General features: G+C 39.8%; 1 protein-coding gene across 1 annotated transcript; it reads left to right on the plus strand.

The window, feature by feature from the left end:
• Window positions 1–269: 269 nt before the first annotated feature.
• LOC133840104 (uncharacterized) lies at window positions 270–6,062 on the plus strand. Its single transcript, XM_062271765.1, has 8 exons — window positions 270–897; window positions 1,017–1,330; window positions 3,904–4,060; window positions 4,129–5,082; window positions 5,171–5,414; window positions 5,482–5,644; window positions 5,700–5,802; window positions 5,860–6,062. Exons 1-8 carry the CDS (start codon window positions 304–306, stop codon window positions 5,986–5,988), a joined length of 2,658 nt encoding a protein of 885 aa, XP_062127749.1. The 5' UTR covers window positions 270–303; the 3' UTR covers window positions 5,989–6,062.
• Window positions 6,063–19,654: the final 13,592 nt, after the last annotated feature.

The raw sequence follows: 19,654 nt of genomic DNA on the forward strand, positions 1-19,654 counted from the left end.
TACATACTCATACTTATTTACATTCCCATTCACAATCACATTTATATGCATGTGAGAAAAGAGATAGAGGGCAGGCGAATGGGCGGGACTTATGAATTATGAAGGCTAATTGAATGAAATTGAATAATGAGTGTGTCGCTTGACAAGAAAAGTGAAATTCCAATGAGCGATTTATGGTTATGGCTATTGGGTTTTCGAATTAAACGCATACCCACACAGCATTTTGACAGTGACACGCAATGAGCAGTCCAAAGTCGTCCTTATAAAGGAGCCCAACTATAGTTGGGCAAAGCAATCGTTAGAATGCGCCCAACAGCGTTGCTCTTATTTAGCCTGCTGGCTGGAGTTGCAGTCGAAGTCAAAGGCAGGAGGGAAACGGAGACGGAGTCGAAGACGCTGGCAGAGGCACGTAGCATGGCGATGCGGCAGCAACGAATGATGTTGGAGTTCGCGCTAAGGCACAAACAAATACCAAGGTTAACTTACTGCACCTGCCGCAATCCCGCCAACAATGACACGGGCAATGTGCGCGCCAATCGCGCCAACTTGCAACAACTGCGCGCGGCATTCGATGCCAAGAATTTCCAGCTGATTGAGAGTCTCTACCAGCAGCCAGGTGGAGCTGACGGCGGACCCTTTGTGCGGATTGTGCTCTTGGATGTGTTGCGCCAACGCAGCAGCAAGGCGGGTGGCAAGGGAGGCAAAGGTGGAGTGCCACGCGGTGGCAGCAGAGGCGGAGGAGGCGGCATCTCTGCCGGTGGCAGTAGCGTCACAGGACTCAGTCCGTTGCAGCAGAACGACGAGTGGCTGGGCAGCGTGCTGACGGTGGAAGCCCTGCGGCAAATTGTGGTCGTGGATTTGGCATGCGGCATGCTAAGTCGTCGTTTCCTGGAAATGGTAAGTGGCAGAGTGTGAGACGAAGATGGAGATGAGAGACGGAGTAGTGAAGTAGCGATGTAGCGTAGCATGGCCGTGTCCTTATGCATATTGAGTGCTCAGCTGCAACTATTTGAAAGGCTTCAGCTAAGATGCTCTACAACGATAAATATCACTGGCTATTGATTGAGGATTATTCGCTGCACGTAAGTGCAGGCGTTGTCGACTCGCAGCCTCAGTTCCCGACGCAGTCGCAGCCTCACACGGCAGAGCCAGAGCAGCTGCAACTGACGGATAAGGATAACGAGGCGAATACGGATGAACTCGAGCCCATTGAGAGCTTAATGGAGACCCTGAACTTCTACATGAACACGGAGCTAACGTTGGCCAAGCGAAGCACCCAAGACGACGACGACGACGCCGACAACGACAGCTATGTTCTCTACGATGTCTGGTATGTAAGCAGTGTAAGCGGTGTAAGGAGTGAATAAGGAGTCTCTTCCTTCTGCCCTAGACACAACTGTCAAATGTCCTTTCCCGTTTACTTGTTGCAATCGACACTGAGTGCTAGCTGCATTTCTATAGTACACTCAATGCATTTGCATTCAATGGCAAAACATATTTAATTATATGCCATTGGGACTGTTCTCAAATACTGACATTAACTTAACACGGAAATCTATATTTATATTTCATTAAGAAATCTATATTTATATTTCATTAAGACAGATCTCAGATTAACTTAACTTAACACGGAAATCTATATTTTGAACGAAGAGTGTAGCAGCTAAAAACCTTAGCAGCTTCACCTGCGACAAATTCTTTAAAGTATTACAAAACAATTTTTAAATAATAATAATTAATCATTACGATATTAGTTTGATTGCACATATAACATTTTAGCAGCCTCCGCAGACTACTTTGGTTTGATGTAAACTGGGCAATTTACAAAATAGTTAATACCACAATAAGAGCCCCAAGTAACGTTCACTTTGATTTTCGATTCTTTTGGTGTGTCCCTACTGAGTCTATAAAGGCAAAGTGAATGTTTCTTGTAGACAGCAGTGAAAGGGTTAATCAATACGTTTATTTTAATTTATTTTACAAATTAATCATAGTTTCCATGTAATTCATGACAATACTAATCGCAATCCTAAGGCTATGCCAAAATACAAGTCATTAGTTTCATTGAAAACAAATACTGTATATGTACATAAGGTCGAATATATATTTATAAACGCAGTCTAGTGTTCCTCTTAATCCAACCGAGGTAACTAGTGACACGCGTAAAGACAGATGGATATCCTCCATTGCAACCACTGCCAAATGCTGATATTCCGACCTGCTCCCACTTGGTGGTTTCCACTAACGGGCCACCAGAGTCGCCGGCGCAAGGAGTTGTCCAAGCATTGGAAACGCAGATGTGGGAACCTTTAATGACCTTAAAGACCTTAAATGCAGACGAGCAATCTGTGTTTGTCATGATCTTTGCTTTTCCGTATTGCAGAATTTCGGGACTCGGGTTGGAAGCATTCAACGTATCTCCCCAACCCGAAGTAATCGACTCATAACCAGCATAGTCTGGATAACGCGATTGGATCGAGGGCAATTTAACGGGTTGAATGAGCTTGTTGTACCCTACATAGGGAATGCGGATGAGTGAGATGTCATTTAGTTTGCGTTTTCCGTCCCAGTGTTCGTGGATGATAATGTCTTTCTTGTTCGCCAAACGTATAACTAAGGGATCGTGTAGCCGAATGCTGCCCAAATTAACTTTCACAGTATTGACACTAGATAAAATGGTTATAATTAGTTAACAGTCATTACTTCAAATACTAATACTACATACTTCCAAGTGCAGTGTGCAGCAGTCAAAATCCAATTATGACTAATCAAAGAACCACCGCATAGTTTGGACGAATAGTTTGTTGTCATTATTAGTTCGACTTGATAGGGAAACTGTCCAGGCCGAGCGTCATGACCTTTGACGATGCCGATGTTGCCAGCATTATGAGGTTCAATCTGAGTTTGATCTCGTAGAACCGAAGCCGATGCGAAGGCAAGCGCCGATGCAAATATTACGAGCACTTTCATATTCGAACTTACTATGCGCTCTTCTACATCAACGGACGCCTTTTATAGTTAGTCAGGTCCCGTACTCTTAAAAATCCCGCGACTTATCGCAAAAATTACATACATAAACGAATTTATATTTATGTGCGGGTAATTTTATGTCACTTCATCAAAATTCAAAATAATTAGTAATGTAAAACATTGAACAATGAATACACATTGGCGATCAAATTGAAATTAAACCGCAACTCTTAGTTCGCACTATACCATTAATAAAATTCAAACGCTTTTATAGTTATTTATAATTAAAGTAAAGAAGTTCTTTTCAAACTGTTGGTCGTAAAGTGAATAAAGGGTATCTCACAGTCGAGCGCACTGGATTCCTAGTTCAGTATTAGTCACTAAAGTAAGCTACCCATACAACCTGCAGAATGCCAAATTGAGGGCTCGTGTATTTAAAATTAGCAATTAGGTTCTGGGGCTTGACAACACATCGATTACTCCCTAAATATATAAAAATAATTGAAAATATGAATCACACGATGGCCAGTTAGTGTAATTATAAAAGAATATTAAACTTTTAGAGCTTGGATTTATAATTATATGCTAAAGAAGGTTTTAAGCCAGTGAGCATTCAAACATTAGTGAGATATCCGCTTCCCATTTTTAATGAATGCAAAACAAATTAATATATTGCGAAATCTAAAGCTGCCATTCTATTTTATGACGTACCTCATATACATATATTCGAATAGATTACTTAATGATTGCCAGCAATAAATTTTGATAACTTCTACTATTTCAAACACATTTAATTGAAGATGACTTTGAGCGGAGTATTACTTAATGTATAAAACTGGATTGTTTTTTAGAAGATAGACTACAAGAGTGAAACACTGCAGTTCATTTAGGAACTTGGAACCTTTTGTAATATTTTTGTTTTTGCGCGCTTAGGAGTCCGGGACTCATCTATGGAGGCCATGTGAACATCACGGAAATTGGCAGATACAGCTTGATGCGGGGACTGGAGATACATCAATGGTTTCGCACAACGTCGACGCTGCTGCGGCGTCTCAATATGCAGCATGCCCAAGTGCGTTGCATGGTCGTGGTAGGTATGAAGACTGAACTGACTATATTGCTATTGCTACTGCTGCTTCGGGTCTGCTCTGTTGGCAGGTGACCAACAAGAACATGACAGGGACCCTGATGCATTATCTAACGCACACGGTCTCCAGCCACATCGATACGATGAACCGTTTCAATTTCAATCTGCTGATGGTTGTGCGCGACATGTTCAATTGGACGTTTGTGCTGTCAAGGACCTCCACGTGGGGCTATATGAAGAATGGCCGCTACGACGGCATGATTGGCGCACTCATCCGCAACGAAACAGATATTGGTGGAGCACCAATATTCTATTGGTTAGAACGGCACAAGTGGATCGATGCTGCCGGTCGCAGTTGGTCGAGCCGGCCGTGTTTCATCTTCCGGCATCCGCGGAACACGCAAAAGGATCGCATTGTGTTCCTGCAGCCGTTCACCAACGATGTCTGGGTTCTGATATTGGTCTGCGGTGTACTCACTGTGATTATACTCTGGCTGCTGACGACTATCGAGTGGAAACTGGTGCCGCATCAAGGGGCAGCGTTGATCAAGCCCAAAGGAGGCGCACCGCAACGTCATCGCCATCATCAACATCAGCAGCAACAACAGCAAAAGACTCAGGAAGAACCCGATTCCGATGCCATGTCAGTTGCCTCGTTGCAGCTGCTGCCGGTGCAGGGCACATTCTGGCAGCGATGCTATGCGAGATTGAGCAACTACATTAGCAGGCGTCAGGCGCAGCGGACGTCGCCGGAACGTGTCGGTCTCTTTTTGGAGTCGGTGCTGTTCTTTGTGGGCATCATTTGCCAGCAGGGTTTGGGCTTCTCCACCAGCTTTATTTCGGGTCGCACCATTGTCATCACCAGCCTGTTGTTCTCGTTCAGCATCTATCAATTCTACTCGGCCAGCATTGTGGGCACGCTGCTCATGGAGAAGCCGAAAACAATCAAGACACTCAGCGACCTCGTGCACAGTTCACTGCAGGTGGGCGTCGAGGATATTGTGTACAATCGTGACTACTTTTTGGTAAGCTTTAAAGTTTCTCATTTAACACTGAGCTGAGCTGCGCTGTGCGACTTCCACCAACTTTTTCTTTTTCACTTTGCTGTTGCAGCACACCAAAGATCCGGTTTCCATGGAACTTTATGCCAAGAAAATCACCAGTGTGCCGACAAGCAAAGAGAACGAGGCACCCACCGCTGCCGAAGAGGAACCAGAGCCACCACCTGCCACCGGAGATGCGGCCAAAGCCTATCGGGATATTGTGCACAGCCATGAGGTGGGCGCCCATGCCAAGGACAATGTGGCGACCAATTGGATGGATCCCGATACTGGTTTATTGCGCGTCAAGCATGAACGTGAGCGCACGCTTTCTCTTTTGGCTTTGTGTAGAGGGATGAGGTGTTAATCCTTTTGTTCTCAAAGGTTTTGCTTTTCATGTCGATGTCGCAGCGGCGTACAAAATAATTGCCGAGACTTTCAGTGAGCGCGAGATATGCGATCTCACAGAGGTCAGCATGTTTGCGCCACAGAAAACCGTTTGCATCACCCAGAAGAACTCTCCGATGCGTAAGGTTATCTCATATGGGTAAGCTGATACTTTTTATTAATAAAAAACTATTTTAATAATTCACATTTTATAGTTTAAGGCGTGTAACAGAGACGGGCATTTTTTCGTATCAATTCAATATTTGGCACTCAAGAAAACCGCCTTGTGTTAAGAAGATTGAAACTTCTGATTTACATGTGAGTTCTCATTTATCAATTTGGTTTAGGGTACATGAAAAATTGGTTTACTTTAAGGTTGATATGGACACGGTTAGCACTGCTCTCATGATACTTTTGTTGAGTTACGGCATTGCGCTCTTGGTGCTGGGCTTTGAGATCCTTTACTCCAAGTGGAAGTATCGCATTGTCATCAAACTGAATTAGATCACAGGAATATTTTATTAAATAGTATTGTAGTAGTAAAAACCAGAAGAAAAATGTATTACACGAAATTCCAATTTAAGCAGAGGAAGTGCGATAATAATAGCTCTAGAGAATAAATGCAAATAATTCAGAAGGAAATATGTATTCAAATTGAATAAAAAAATAACAAGCAATGCACAGCTTTTTCACCGAATTAAATGAATAAATATTTTCGGATGCACCTTATCAATGAGGTGATTAATTATTTATAATACAGCTCAACAGGTCATATGATTCAATGAATTAACATGCATGCACCCGCATCCACACGCACTCTATTTGTATGATTTAAAAAAAAGGAACAACTGCCAAGCGCATTTCACACTTTCATTTTGGCTGATTTTTCATAGTGGATTTTCACTTTCTGCGTTTTCCATTTCATTAGCTTTCCGTCTGTGATTCTGTTTGTGTCTGTGAACCGGGCACAAAGCGGAATTGATTTTCATCTCCGCGCAAAATATTTCGAGTATTTGACAAGAGTTGAAACTTTAATTAAATTAACTTTCCCACATACCTCTCTTAACACAAATGCACTTTGTACTTACACGTTCGGTTACATAATTAAATTTTGGTTGTCGTAAGACACGCGTAATCCAATTACGATTATTTAATTGATTTTATTTAATTTGAATTGTGACTCAAGTAGCTTAAGCTTCATTTGAATAAATTGCGTATACGACGCGTAGCATGAGCATGAGCCCAAAGAAGAGAAATATTGAATTTACTTATGTTGAGTTGAAAATAAAAATTGTTTTTTTCGTTTTGGCGTTCACTATATTTGCGCTGGCGGCAAACACAGCAGCAGCAGCAGCAGAGTTTCTCTCTTGTCGTGGCCGAGTGAGTCAATTTAAACCACAAACGAAGTACAAAATATCCATTAAGATAACAAGTTTTCAGTAGTTGTAACATCTTCCTGCGTCGCCCGCTCATGCTCCTCCTTCACTTTGAAGGCATTTTTCTGCCTTTTTAGTGGCTTTTAGCAGCAGGCTGCTCCTTGTCAGCGTACAACACACAAAGTTGTGCCCCCAAACCAGACCAGACCAAACCCGGCCAGGCTAACGTCTTGGCTATGGCTGTGGGCCTTGGCGCGATGCCAAAGTGACGCTCTTAGGCATTTTTAAATTTGAAAAGACTTTTATTTCGCCGTCTGCGTGCAGTCGATGTTACAACACTGGAATGTTGTGCCCAACGAAGAGGACTGACTCTCTTCGCAACAAATAAATAAAAAACCACACAAAAAATGTACTTGCTAAAAACATTAGTGTAAAAAGCAAAGGCAAAGCCGCAACAAGCCTAGAAATCAATTACAATTTTCGGTTTTCCATTTTCGGTTAGTGGAGTAACAAGAAAGCTGCATCAAAAGTTACAGCTGGCTGTTCTTTATTTAATGTCCTTGCTCATTAGAGAGCCGAGGCATACATCGTATCGATGTCCTGCGCTCGTAAACAACGGACACAACCCACAACAAGTACTCTCTAAAGTCGAGGAAACATGGCGTGCTGAGTGAATTTGCAGGTTTTTCGTGTGTCCTCTTTTTTTTTTGTTGTTTAGAGATTGCATTTTGGTAATGCGCTTGTTTTTGGGGTTGCTTGCTGCAAGTGTCAACGTCAACGATGGGTTCGATGTGGCTGCTGATAACAGAATTTATAGACGGATAAAAAGACAGAGAGAGAGGAAGAGAGGGAAGCAAGCAAAGAATGGGAGCTGATGCTGGGCGAGTCGCGAGTTTCTTTCAGCAGCGACAATTAAATTGTTTTGGCTTTGTTTAAGCGCAAATTGTGCAACAAAACTTTTGCGGTTTCGCCAAGAAAGCCAGCTAACAACAATGGCAGGAAGTAGTAGCAGCAACTTGCAGCAGCAGCGGGCAAAACCGGGAGAGCTGCAGCATAATTAACAAAGCGCTCAGCAGGGCGCATAATTTTGCCAGTTGCCGTTGCTGTTGCCAGTTCACAGTTTGCAATATTATGGTGTGCGCGCGGTCTGGCCAAATGGAAAGTTTTGCCAAAGCCAATGTAAAGTAGTTGCCTTAACGCCCCTGGAGCAAACCGAGTGAGACCTAAGTGAGCAGACCATAAAGATTGGGCAACGGCAACGACAACGACAGCGCGCAAAGCGAAGCAAGAGCGGAGCAAGAGCATATGCTTGGGGCTTGTGTCAAAGTGTGAAAAACTTTAGAGCGTCTTAATTAAATTTTATACAGAGAGAGAGAGAGCTACGAATTATGCGCGCAAATTGTGCAGCGTGAGGTGATGGCAACTTTTTAAAAGTGACAGCTGCACATGAGAAAAGAAATGCAGCCAAAAGCTTAAGCCAAGGGAACGCCAAGCTGTCTGAGCGGATAAAGACTAGGAAAGCAGTAGGAGAGAGCAGACCGAATGCTGCTTGAATTTAAACCAACTAATTTGAGATAACTTTGCGTTAATTGAGTGGCTGATGATAAAGCTTACGCACCGAGTTAATATTTTCTAAAATGAATTTTTCTTATATAAATGCAACAAATACATGAATTAATGATTTAATGAATAAAATAATGATACTGAAAACATAATTATTTATAAATTCAATTTATAAGAAAGCTACAGTCCGGAGTAAATATAAATATACCCGTTATCCTTTGTGAATAAAACCATATATAAATATACCGCAAAATACTAATATATATCGAAAGCCTTATTTGGTATTACTACATTATTTAATAACAACAATAAATTTTCAGGAATCATAGACAATACAGTTTTTATTATATATACCAATGCTTCTTATTCGATTTTTGTCGATTTGCGGGGTAGGACGTGGCAAAATGTTTTGATTTGCGTGAAAACATGTGATGTCGAAAAAAATTTAATCTTTATTTCTTATAGTCTCTCAGATCTAAGTGTTCATATTGACGGACGGATATGCCAATATCGTCTTGTGTGTTGACACTTATCAAGAATATTATTTATGGGATCGGAGGAGCATCCTTCTTTCTGTTACATATACTTCCTGCCGGCATAAAGTTTAAATAGTATTATTATTATTTATTAATAAATTCAGAGAAATATGGCCAAACAATTATGTTTGAACTTAATGTTTTATAATCCAAAGAAGGCAATCAATTACGTAGCTGAAATATAATAAATTAAATTCATATGAATTCTTTGAAGAAAACAAGTTAATTTGTAATATTAAAGACAAAGTCTAATAAATAATATTAGATCAAGTTTTCAAGTGCTTATGGCCAGTTAATTATTATAACAAATTCTAATAAATGAACGCTCTGAATTTGAATTATTGCTGCATTTATTGAAAATAATATACAGATTAAAGCGCTGCAGTCGAAAAGCAAGCCTATGACCGCAAATAATAGTACTTATATTTTATTGTACACATTTTTAAGGTTTATGTTGGTGAAAATAAATTGTGTGTTTGATTAGCTATTAATAAATGTTAGGTGAGTATTTCCTAATTGCCATCTGGCCAATCATGACAATGATATGATAATAATTCTGTACATCTAATTTGCAACTGCAAAGCAGTTAAAATGCTAAGTCGAATTTTCAGTAATGATGTCAAATTTGCAACTTATGGTAAAAGGCAATCGAAAATAATTCTAATTTGATAAAAGTTAAAGGCAAAGGAATTGCCATAGAAATGACACAATTTTGTTTTGCCTTTCGTTCATGTTGTGTGTGTATGGGTGTGTGTGTGTAAGTGTATGTGCAATTTCCATTAAAGTTAATAATCATAATAATCTCATGCTGTGTGAGCGAACGAGGAGCATTTGAACTGCTTCTTGGCTATCTTGGACACAAGTTGTGACCCTTAATGAGGCTACCAAAACAATTATGTGTTCTGCTCGCTCTTACACTCTATCTCTCTCTCTCTCTTTCTCTCTCTCTCTCTATCAGACTCTATTTCTCTCTTCCTGTGTATGTGCTTTGACATTATTAATATTTAGGTCTGCCATTTTGGCCAGGGCGTGACACACCCAGATTACACACACGATGACTCACATACACACACACACACACAGAAGCTTGCTTCTGTCATAAATAATTCATATTGGAGGCTCAATTATGTATAATTGAGCGTTGGTAATAGTTTAAGCACAGTTTAGTCAGCTCCACGTGTGTGTGTGTGTGTGTGTCTGTGTTGTGTATAAAAAAGTTGCGTTTTTTTTGTTGTGTCATTTAAACTTTAATATCTCAACCATTTGCACTTTTGCTAAATGTATTTATTTACACGTGTTTCGTGTTGTTGTTCGCAAAATAGTTTTGCAACTGTAATTTATGATTATTATTATTCGCATTCGCATTCGCATTTACCTGGCAAAGTGCCAACTATTAAAATTTTTTATCAACTTTTGTTGGGCAACACGAAACTGCTGTCTAATGCATAAATACATTAGATACGAGAGATATCAACTCCTCTCTCTCCCCTCTCTGAACCTCACACAATTTTGTTTTCTATATGATAAAACATTTTTCCGGTACATTTAAATTGTTTGACAAAAGTTTTTAGTGTATTGCGATTTCTCTTTAAATTGTTGGTATACTTTTTCTCTCTCTATACAACATCATTATTCGCATGGTTGTTGCGTTCGTATTCAAATTCGATCAATTGTCGTTATTCAGTTTCAAGTTTCACTTTTATCTAGAGAGCTGCCAAGCCAAGAAAAAGTTTCTATCATTTCAAATGGTGCTTCGCTCGTCTAGCCGGAAGGCGTTGCAAGTTTTCCCAAGCAGTCGCAGTAGGAAAAACTAAAGAAAATTGAAAGTTTTTTGATTTATAATCGCGAAAGTTTTTGCGCTTCATTCACAGCATAAGCCACGCTGCTGTTTCATACACTTTCCCCATGGAGTATTTGCCATGTGTCAACCAAGTTGTGACAATAACTATTGCAAGTGTATTCCAAAACAATGGTTCAAGTCTCTCTTTCGTTGCAGTTGCATATTTTATTTGCTGTCGCTCACAGTTTGCCGACTTTGCAGTTTGCATTGAGTAGGTTGTCAGCTTTGGCTATTCGTCGTTGTCGCATACAATTGTCAAGATATTAAGAAAGTGGTAAACTTTTTGCAAAAGGCATTACTTGTGCTTAAAGTGTCGCACCAGCCTTAATGCCTTTAAAAAATAATAATATTACGTATACGTTACGTTGACCTGCAAACTGGGTTAAATACGGGTGAAACATGTTTGCCTTTGTTGGCGGAAAAGAAACATTTCAATTAAATTGTCGGAGCGGAAAACCAGCCGCAATATGTCAACAACGTGAGGCCAACATTGGACACAATCTGTCACTAATATCAAACGAGAGTTTTATTTAAAGCGAAACTGCGAAACAACAATGGTAAATCGCTGTTGTATGCAGGTTGTAATGAGAAAATGGTTGGTAAGATATTCGCACATGAGATTTATCGCGACCATTTGCTTATTGACAGCTCCAAGAGAGCGTCGTGACAAGACAGAAATTGTAATAGAATAATAGAGCTATGTGGGCGGAAGAGAAAGAGGAGCAAAGTGGGCGAACAAGTAATTCATCATGCACACACGCAAGTCAAGTTAATACTAGCACACACACCTGTGGCTGGTTCTCGGTCGTTCGGGGGCGCCATCAATCAATCGCCAGCAGGCGGACATTTTTGACTTGACGCCTCTTTGCGCAGCAATGAATAGAAAATGTTTTTCGCTGTCGAATGTGTGTGTGTGTGGAAAATGAGTTGTAATATGCGTATTAAACAAATTGAAAAAGTTATGCGCACAGTTGAGGAATCTGCTTGCTCGCTTTTCACATCAAAAAATATATATTTATATTTTCATTTCAGTTTTTTTTTTTCGTTGGTTAGCGTTGCTTTCCATGTTTGCACTTTGGGCAACCACAAGTCCGTTTAGGGCTTAAAAGTTTTTGCCAAACTGTTTTTGGCCTTTTCGCATAAAATAACGAAATGGCGACGACGCCAGACGACGCAGACGACTGAGACGAGTACTTTTGATAAGCCCACAAAGGCAAAAGGGGTTAAAAGCAAAAACTGTGCTGCGTAAAATGTTCGAAAATTGAAAAGCGCTTTGGCTCTCCCCTCCCGCATCGCTCTCTCATCGTTCGGAGTTGGAGTGGAAACGGGATGAAAGCTGTTAAGTGCATACCCTTGATTGCAGCCGGAGCAGCCGGCAAATGGTTCCCAAGTGAAGCGAAACTTAATGACACAAAGCGCACTAATTTAGTCAGCGATCAGTCTCTGTCTCTTCCTCTTTCTTTCTCTCTCTTTTTCTCTATAAACTGTGCCCAGTTCGAATGGCGAATTATTGTAATCCACTTGTAAATTCATTCAATCAAATGCTGCACTCGCTTTTAATAGTACAAGCCGAGTGCAATTATCAGTCGCTAAAATCCATTTTCAATGGTCTTTTGATTTGCTACAAAAAACCAAAAAACGTGACTGCTTTAAGTTGTTATAGCATTCAAAAGGTCCTCTCGCTGGCCATGCATTAAGATTATTATTATGCCTTTTCAAATATTTAAAAGACAACAAAACAAAGCAGCAAACAGTAAATGGAAATGACAGTGGAAGTGGAAGTGGAAGAAAAGCCGCTCTTAGTCGTAGGCAAGTCGCAGTCTCTTTGGAGCTCAATAAATGTGTCTAAAAACTTTTGCGAATGTAATGCGACTCGGGGGAATTGAAATATCAACTTGGCAAATAAACGTAAATATGACAAGAAAAACAAAAGAAAAGCCGCAGCACGCGCTAAGCAAAGCAAAGCGAAGGGAAGAGAAAGAGCGAGAGAACGTTCTCCAATGACTAACTGACTGACCAATGGGAATAGCAAATGAAAAACAAAAGCAGCTAAAAACTCAACTCAACTCGAAATCTGAAATGCGGAATCTGTTTGTAATAATGCCACGATTACGTTTCGCACTGTCACGTAGAAAACTTGCCACAGAGAGAGAGAGAGAGAGAGGGGAGCAAGAGGGAGGTAGAAAACATCGGCCAGTTGCTGTGTAAATATTGTCGAAGCTAAAATATTTGTCAGACGCATTTAACACGTATACGCCCCCATGGTAATGAGTGTATAATACAAGAGTCCAAACACACACACACACTTACATACATATACATATATGTATACAAAACATTCGCTCTCGTATTTGCATTGTCATTTGTTAACAAAAGACAAACCAGGAATGAATGAAGCAGCTGCCTGTGGGCTTAACTAATAAATACATTCATTCACTACGAGTGCTCGTATCCGTTCTATGCCAGACTATACGCATGTGTGTGTGTGTGTCGTATGACAGTTCCATTATATGCCGAACAATAATTTCAAATACAGAATTTGCGAGTTGAAGCCGCAATTAAATGTAAATCGATGGCGCATGTCCAAGTGTGTGTGTGTGTGTGTGAGTTTACATAATCAACTGCTCGGCTCTTGTTGTGCGGAGGCCGACGTCTGCATTTGATGTGACCCCAGCTCTGTTGTGTAGGAGTCCAAGCTTCGCGTTTTGTACGCTAATTCGCATTAATTAATTGCAAATTATTGTGCATATGTCATGGCCAATTTATTAATGCCGAAATACTCAAGTTTCAAGCGCATTTTCACATTTGGCACTTGCTCAAAAATTTCCACAAAAAGTGATTCGGACGAAAAACAATAAATTTTCATAATAGCTTCGCCACTGACGCCTACACACACATGTCCATGAGCAGGTTTCTTCGTGTTCAAAGTGCAAAAGCGCAACATCAGCGAAATGGGTCAACGAGAAAGGAGGCAGAAGCAAAGGGAATCAGACTCCACTCGACTCGACCAGACGAGAGCCAAATAGTTTTCGGGGCCAGCTAAAGATTACCGTTATTTGTATGCAAAGCAGCAGCCCAAAAACCGACAACAACAACTGCAACAACATGATGCGACACTGCAGCGACACAAGCCAACTGACATTCAAAGTCAGCAGGACGAACAGAGACCAGGCAGGCAGATGGTAAAAGCCACAGAAAGAAGAGGAAAGAGTGAAGGAAAGAGGTGAACGACGACGACGAAGAGAAACGTGTTTCAATTTTTATGACATTTCAATGCAGTTTATGTCAGCGAAACGAGCCAACGACCAGCCATGAGGAAAGTGTCGCGCGGGGATAGTTTTTTGGGGAAAAACCTCGTTATATTTTTGACAATTCAAATTTTGCTTGAGGCCCGGCACAACATGCAACATATTTTGTTGGACACTTTGCAACAATTCAATTGAATTGTAAAAATTGCAAGAGAATAAGTAAAAACCAAAAGAAAGGAAAAGTGGAAGCCGGAACATTTTTGCGGGCTTGTGGTTGAAAGATTGGAAGCATATGTTCAATATTGCGCATACGCCATGTGTGGGAAGACAGACGAAAGGCAGGCAGGCAGGTCATCAAAATGATAAGCAATGGGGGTTTCTTTTATTTGCATATGAAACGCGTTATACATTTATATGGCCATCGCTTTGAGCCCGGACGAGCGGCACACGTTGGCCATAATATTGAGCTCTGTTAAGATACTCCCAGCTCACAGTGTTCGCAGTGTTGATTCTCCACCTTGAACTCATTTTAAACATTTTCAGCACGCATCATTTTTGGTCTCTCGAACGCATTATTTATGGCGTGTACGTTTCGCTTTTTTTGCCGTGTGTGTGTGCTGTGTGCCTGGCGAAGCAACAAAGTTGAAAGTTGCAACATAAAAATAAAAAAATATATATATTCTTATGTATTATTTATGAGCAAACAGCTCATAAGAGAGCGAGAGAAAGGCGGAGCCGAAGACTGCTTCTAATGATCTACTTTAATGTCTGATAACTTTTCAAATAGAAACAAAAGACTTTTAAAGTTTGCAAGTGCATTGAAAACACACACAGTTCATCTCTCTATCTTTGCACTTTAATTCGTGTAAAATATTGCCAGAGACGTATGCGTAATGCGTGGAAATGAAATGAGCGGGAAAAACGAAAAAAACGAAAAGAGAAAAGAAAAGGAGCATCATCAACGGCAACTTAAGTAGCTCAATAAATCTTGAGCTTAACATTTGTTGAAGTTTTTGCCAGTTGGCAAACGTGACTTGTGTGCGACACATGCTATAAAGGACCTTCTGTCTGTCTTTCTGTCTGTCTGTGGGTGCGCCGCAAAGCATGCAGCAATATTTTAGAAATGCAGAAGCTGCTTTTTGGTCTCAGTTACATGAGCATTTGCCCATTTGCCAGGTAGTTGTTAGGGGCCAACTGCTAGCTTAGCCACTTTTAATAACATGATGCGAGTGAATCCCTTATTCTTATTTTCTTTCTTTCTGTTTTTGTGTGACATATCAATTGAGGTGCGCATCAAATATGCAAATTACTGGCAAATGGCTTTATCAAAGTCAACTGCGGACTCGCCTCCAACTCTGACTGTTGGCATTTGTAATTAAATTTAATTAAAAGTCTGCGCACATTCCAACTCAAGCAGATAAATGCCGCCATCCCGCCCTCCGCGATCATCCTTCTACTGCCCAGGTCCATCAGTCACACGGCGCTCACTTAACAATTCAGTTATTCAAATGAACTAGAACTCAGACTCAGAGTCAGAGTCACATAGAAATACAAAAGAACGGAACAGCAAAATTATCAACTTGCTCGCCGCCTTTACAGTCACTTGGCCGCGGATTATTTTAATTTTATTCATTGTGCATACAAAGATAAAAGGTGAAAAATCTAAATGAATTTTAATGAGCATTAAACGCACGCCACGTAAGCCAAATACCAAAAAAGAGTCGTATGTTAAATACAAAATATGAATTTCAAAAGAAAATGCTTCTAGTCGGTAAATATTAGATTTGGATTTAAATAACAAATACAAATTTGTTGTTATAATTGAAATAGAAGTGTTCACCCAAATAAAAAAGATTACCAAATAAATCTACAAACAAACCATAAGCTGTATTAAAATGTGAAAATTGTGGTAAGAGTTTCTATAAATTTGCCAAAAATTGTCAAAAGCAATTTAGTTGTTTGATATTTATAGAATGCTTTTAAATTCACAATACTTTACTTCAATAGAAATCTGTAAATTTCATTAAACAAGTTCAAATGCCATTCCCAACTTGACAGTTTTTAAGTGAGGGAGCAATTGGAATTGTTTTCACCTGATGATGGCTCTCAGATTGCAGACAATTGCTGTGCCCAGGACACACAGCAAGAACATGCGTGTACGCAGGTGCTGGCCATGGGATCGAAAAGTGTGTTGTACGTTCTTTCTGCCGCTTTGTGGCCGATTTCCACTTGGACAACAACTTGACCAGCTTTTCTCCTGTTCTGCGGTGACACAAAACCCGCAGCTAGAGTTTGATTTCAACCAGGCAGTTGATTGACGCCGTGTCCTTTGATTTCCCCTGCGAATGTGTGCGTCTGTGTGAGTGTGTGCCCTTTGCTGTCATAAAGGGGCTAAACGAGAGTGTCAAATGACCCAGAGCAAGCGTTCAAGCCAAGAGACAAACTGGCAGACAGACTGTCGGACAGACAGATAGATATCAGTTAAGCATGCTCGGCCACAACAATGAGAATTGGCTTTAAGCGAATGCCGCGTTGCAATACAAATTCGAGTAGTTAACTATTTGTGTATTTGTGTCATGCAGACAGGCGAGCAAAACAAATGTACAAAGGTCCACATGAGTTATGTGCTAGTTAAATAAATTTATGCTCTGTGATTTTCGCATAAAATTGATTTATCACATTAACCATATAAGCAAGAGACAGAGAGACTCAGACTAGCTCCGTTTACAGCAACTCGTTTGGGAAGTTGGCTTCATTTCATGCTCGTTGGCTTTTTGGCTCATCAATTGACCGAGTCGAAGGCTAGTCTCGACTGCCTGCTTTGACAATATTCTGAAATGGTTTGTGCCAGCCACATGAAATTGCATTAGATGGCCCAAAGAGAAAGCCATAAATTTAGTCGGACAGTAAGGTCACCAAAAAAAATAAAAATAAAATAAAAAAAATGTCATACAACATGGGTTAAGCCACCGCAAAAGAAGGGTTAATGGTGCGATATTTTTTGCAGCTACTATTTTTTACTGCGCGCTAGCAACAGAATTTATAACGTTTCTAATGAAATTTCTGAGATAAAGCGACGGCAGTAGCGGTAAGCGCATTTATTTCAATTCATATTTTATTCTTAGCATTCTTAGTTTTTAAGAAATCCTTGAGAGCATGGGCCTGCCGCTTGGGATAATCAACATAATGAGTGGAGCGCATTGGAGCGAGCTATCTCAATGGACTGTTCCCTCTGCTGTCTGTTGTACATTCACAAAACTACAGCAGAGAACTATGTGTGTGTGTGTGTGTGTGTACAGTACAAGGCAAGGCGAGGACGAGTTGTGTCAGAAACAAATGCTTTTCATTTCAAATGCAGCTGTTGCTTGGTTACCCCTGGGGCCCATGTTTCTTATCCTTTTCACTAGCGCACAACAGCAACAAGAAGAACACCAACAAGAGCAACCACAACAACAAGTAAACTAAACAGTAAGACACATAGCTGCCGGAAGGACAACAGATGTTTTGAGAGTGCGGCAGCTTGTGTCGCTTAGTGTTGAATAACGTAATGTATCTTGGACTCACTCTTTTGAGTTGTGGCAGATTGGCGGGGGATTGAGTGTAAAAAGGATTCGCATTTAAGCATTAGTGGGATATTAGGTTCCAAATGAGTTTACCACACCAGCAATAACAATTTTTTAAGTCGCTAATTGTGGTGGATTATATCAATTACTCTAGATTTTAAGCAACTGGCAAAACGAAATAAATGCTATTTGCTTAAGCGAATTAGCTGCAAATTGTTTAAAATAGAACAGCATAAACAATTTGCAACTTTTTGTGAGTTTTAGTTCCAGAGAATTGTCATTTCAAAGCTTTAATTTGAATGTTTGTTGAATTGAATTGAATTGTTTTAAAATATTCCTCATCAATTGCTGGTATTAACTGAAGAGAAATATTTTAGAAAAATAATTTATTTTTGATTATGGGATTTCAATTTTGTGATACTTTAAATAATAATAGATCTACGAGGATGATTTAACAACAAACATAAAATTAAATTTAAATATGAGTACATCATAAATTCTATTCCCATATTAAAAATGAAATATTGTTGCTGAAACCAGCATATGAAATGCAAAAAAAAAGGAAAATAAACTTCAATATGAAAAAAATTCACGTAAAAGTGCATAAATATATGAATTGGGAATTCGATTTTTTGTAATGTTTCAATTTATTTTGGATAGTATTTCTTTTTATTAAATAAGTATTTTGCTAACTAAAGGAATTTACTTGAAAAAGAAAATATCAAGCAAAGAAATTCATAATTTTATATTGCATACTTTCGGGGGAAACTCAATTGACAGAAGTTTGTTGAGAGTAAACTCTGCAAGCATCCATTTAATGCAGAATTCTGTATAAAAATAAGCAGAATGTATACAAAAAAGGTTACAATTTAGCATATTGTATTCTTTGTTGCTACTGTCGCTTCGCCATTTGCCATTTGCCTAATGTTTTCTGTTTGATTTGTGCATAAAAAGCGGATTTGGTGTGGCAAAAGAAAAATGAGCATAGAATGCGTGCACATACGCATTTGAGCATTAGTAGGATTTGTCCCTGTCCCACACACACGCACACACACTCTTACGCACAGACGCTCAAGTGGCAAATGGCATAAATTGTATGCGAAGAAAGCTGAGCTGAGCAGCGGCAACAACAGGAGCAGCAGCAGAGGCAGCGGCAGCAGCTTGCCTCAAGGCGTTTATCGTTTGTAAAATTCGAGATTTGCATGCATTTGCTTGTCATAAAACGAAGCTGCCGAGACGCACACATAGAAAGAAATAACGGAATGTGTTTACATGTTTATGTGCGAAACGAAACGAGTGTAAGATTACCCATACGCAATGTTGTCAGGCCACTTTGTTATACAATTTCCTTCCTTCACAGTTTCTTCTCGTTTTTTTTTTGCTGCTTTCATTATGTAAAACATTTCATTGAATTGAAATTTCGTAGAACTTTAAGGAAACGCCCCAGATACGTATGTGTGGCAAGGGTTTTGTGTTTGTTGCATGTGGCAAGCAATTAAATCAACAGCACGTCATAAAATTAGTTGACATACTGAGGGCACTTTCCTTACTCGCCTTTTTTTTGGTTTCTAATTTAATCTCAGAGCTGTCAGCAAATGTGCGTAATTACGCTTTCACTTAGCTATTAATGGCCAAAGCACTTTTTATGTGCCGCCAACATGCAATGAGTTTTTACATTTTTCTTGGAGAAGCGAGCATTAAATGACTTCATGTGTGGGATATAAAATTAATGAATAAATGCCAGAATTTATCTCGCAGTTGTTTAGCTATTTATGCATATATTTCTTGCACTCAGTCAAACAACAAACTAAATAAAGTTTGTGCCAGAGCACCAAAACTATGCCAGATAAAACAAATATACATAGTATTAAAAGTTTTGCCTACGAGAACTAAACGCCAAATTGAGTCAAAAGTCATGAAAACTTTTCATGCGAATTGTTGTTTAGTTCTAGCACCCAAGGGCATAAAACAAATGCATTATTATTATAGCAATTGTAGTCAGATTGCTATGCGAGAAGCTGCTGAGGAAATGTGTTGTGAATGT

This window comes from Drosophila sulfurigaster, chromosome 3 (genome assembly GCF_023558435.1).
Source record: "Drosophila sulfurigaster albostrigata strain 15112-1811.04 chromosome 3, ASM2355843v2, whole genome shotgun sequence".
In the NCBI taxonomy this organism is placed as follows: domain Eukaryota; kingdom Metazoa; phylum Arthropoda; class Insecta; order Diptera; family Drosophilidae; genus Drosophila; species Drosophila sulfurigaster.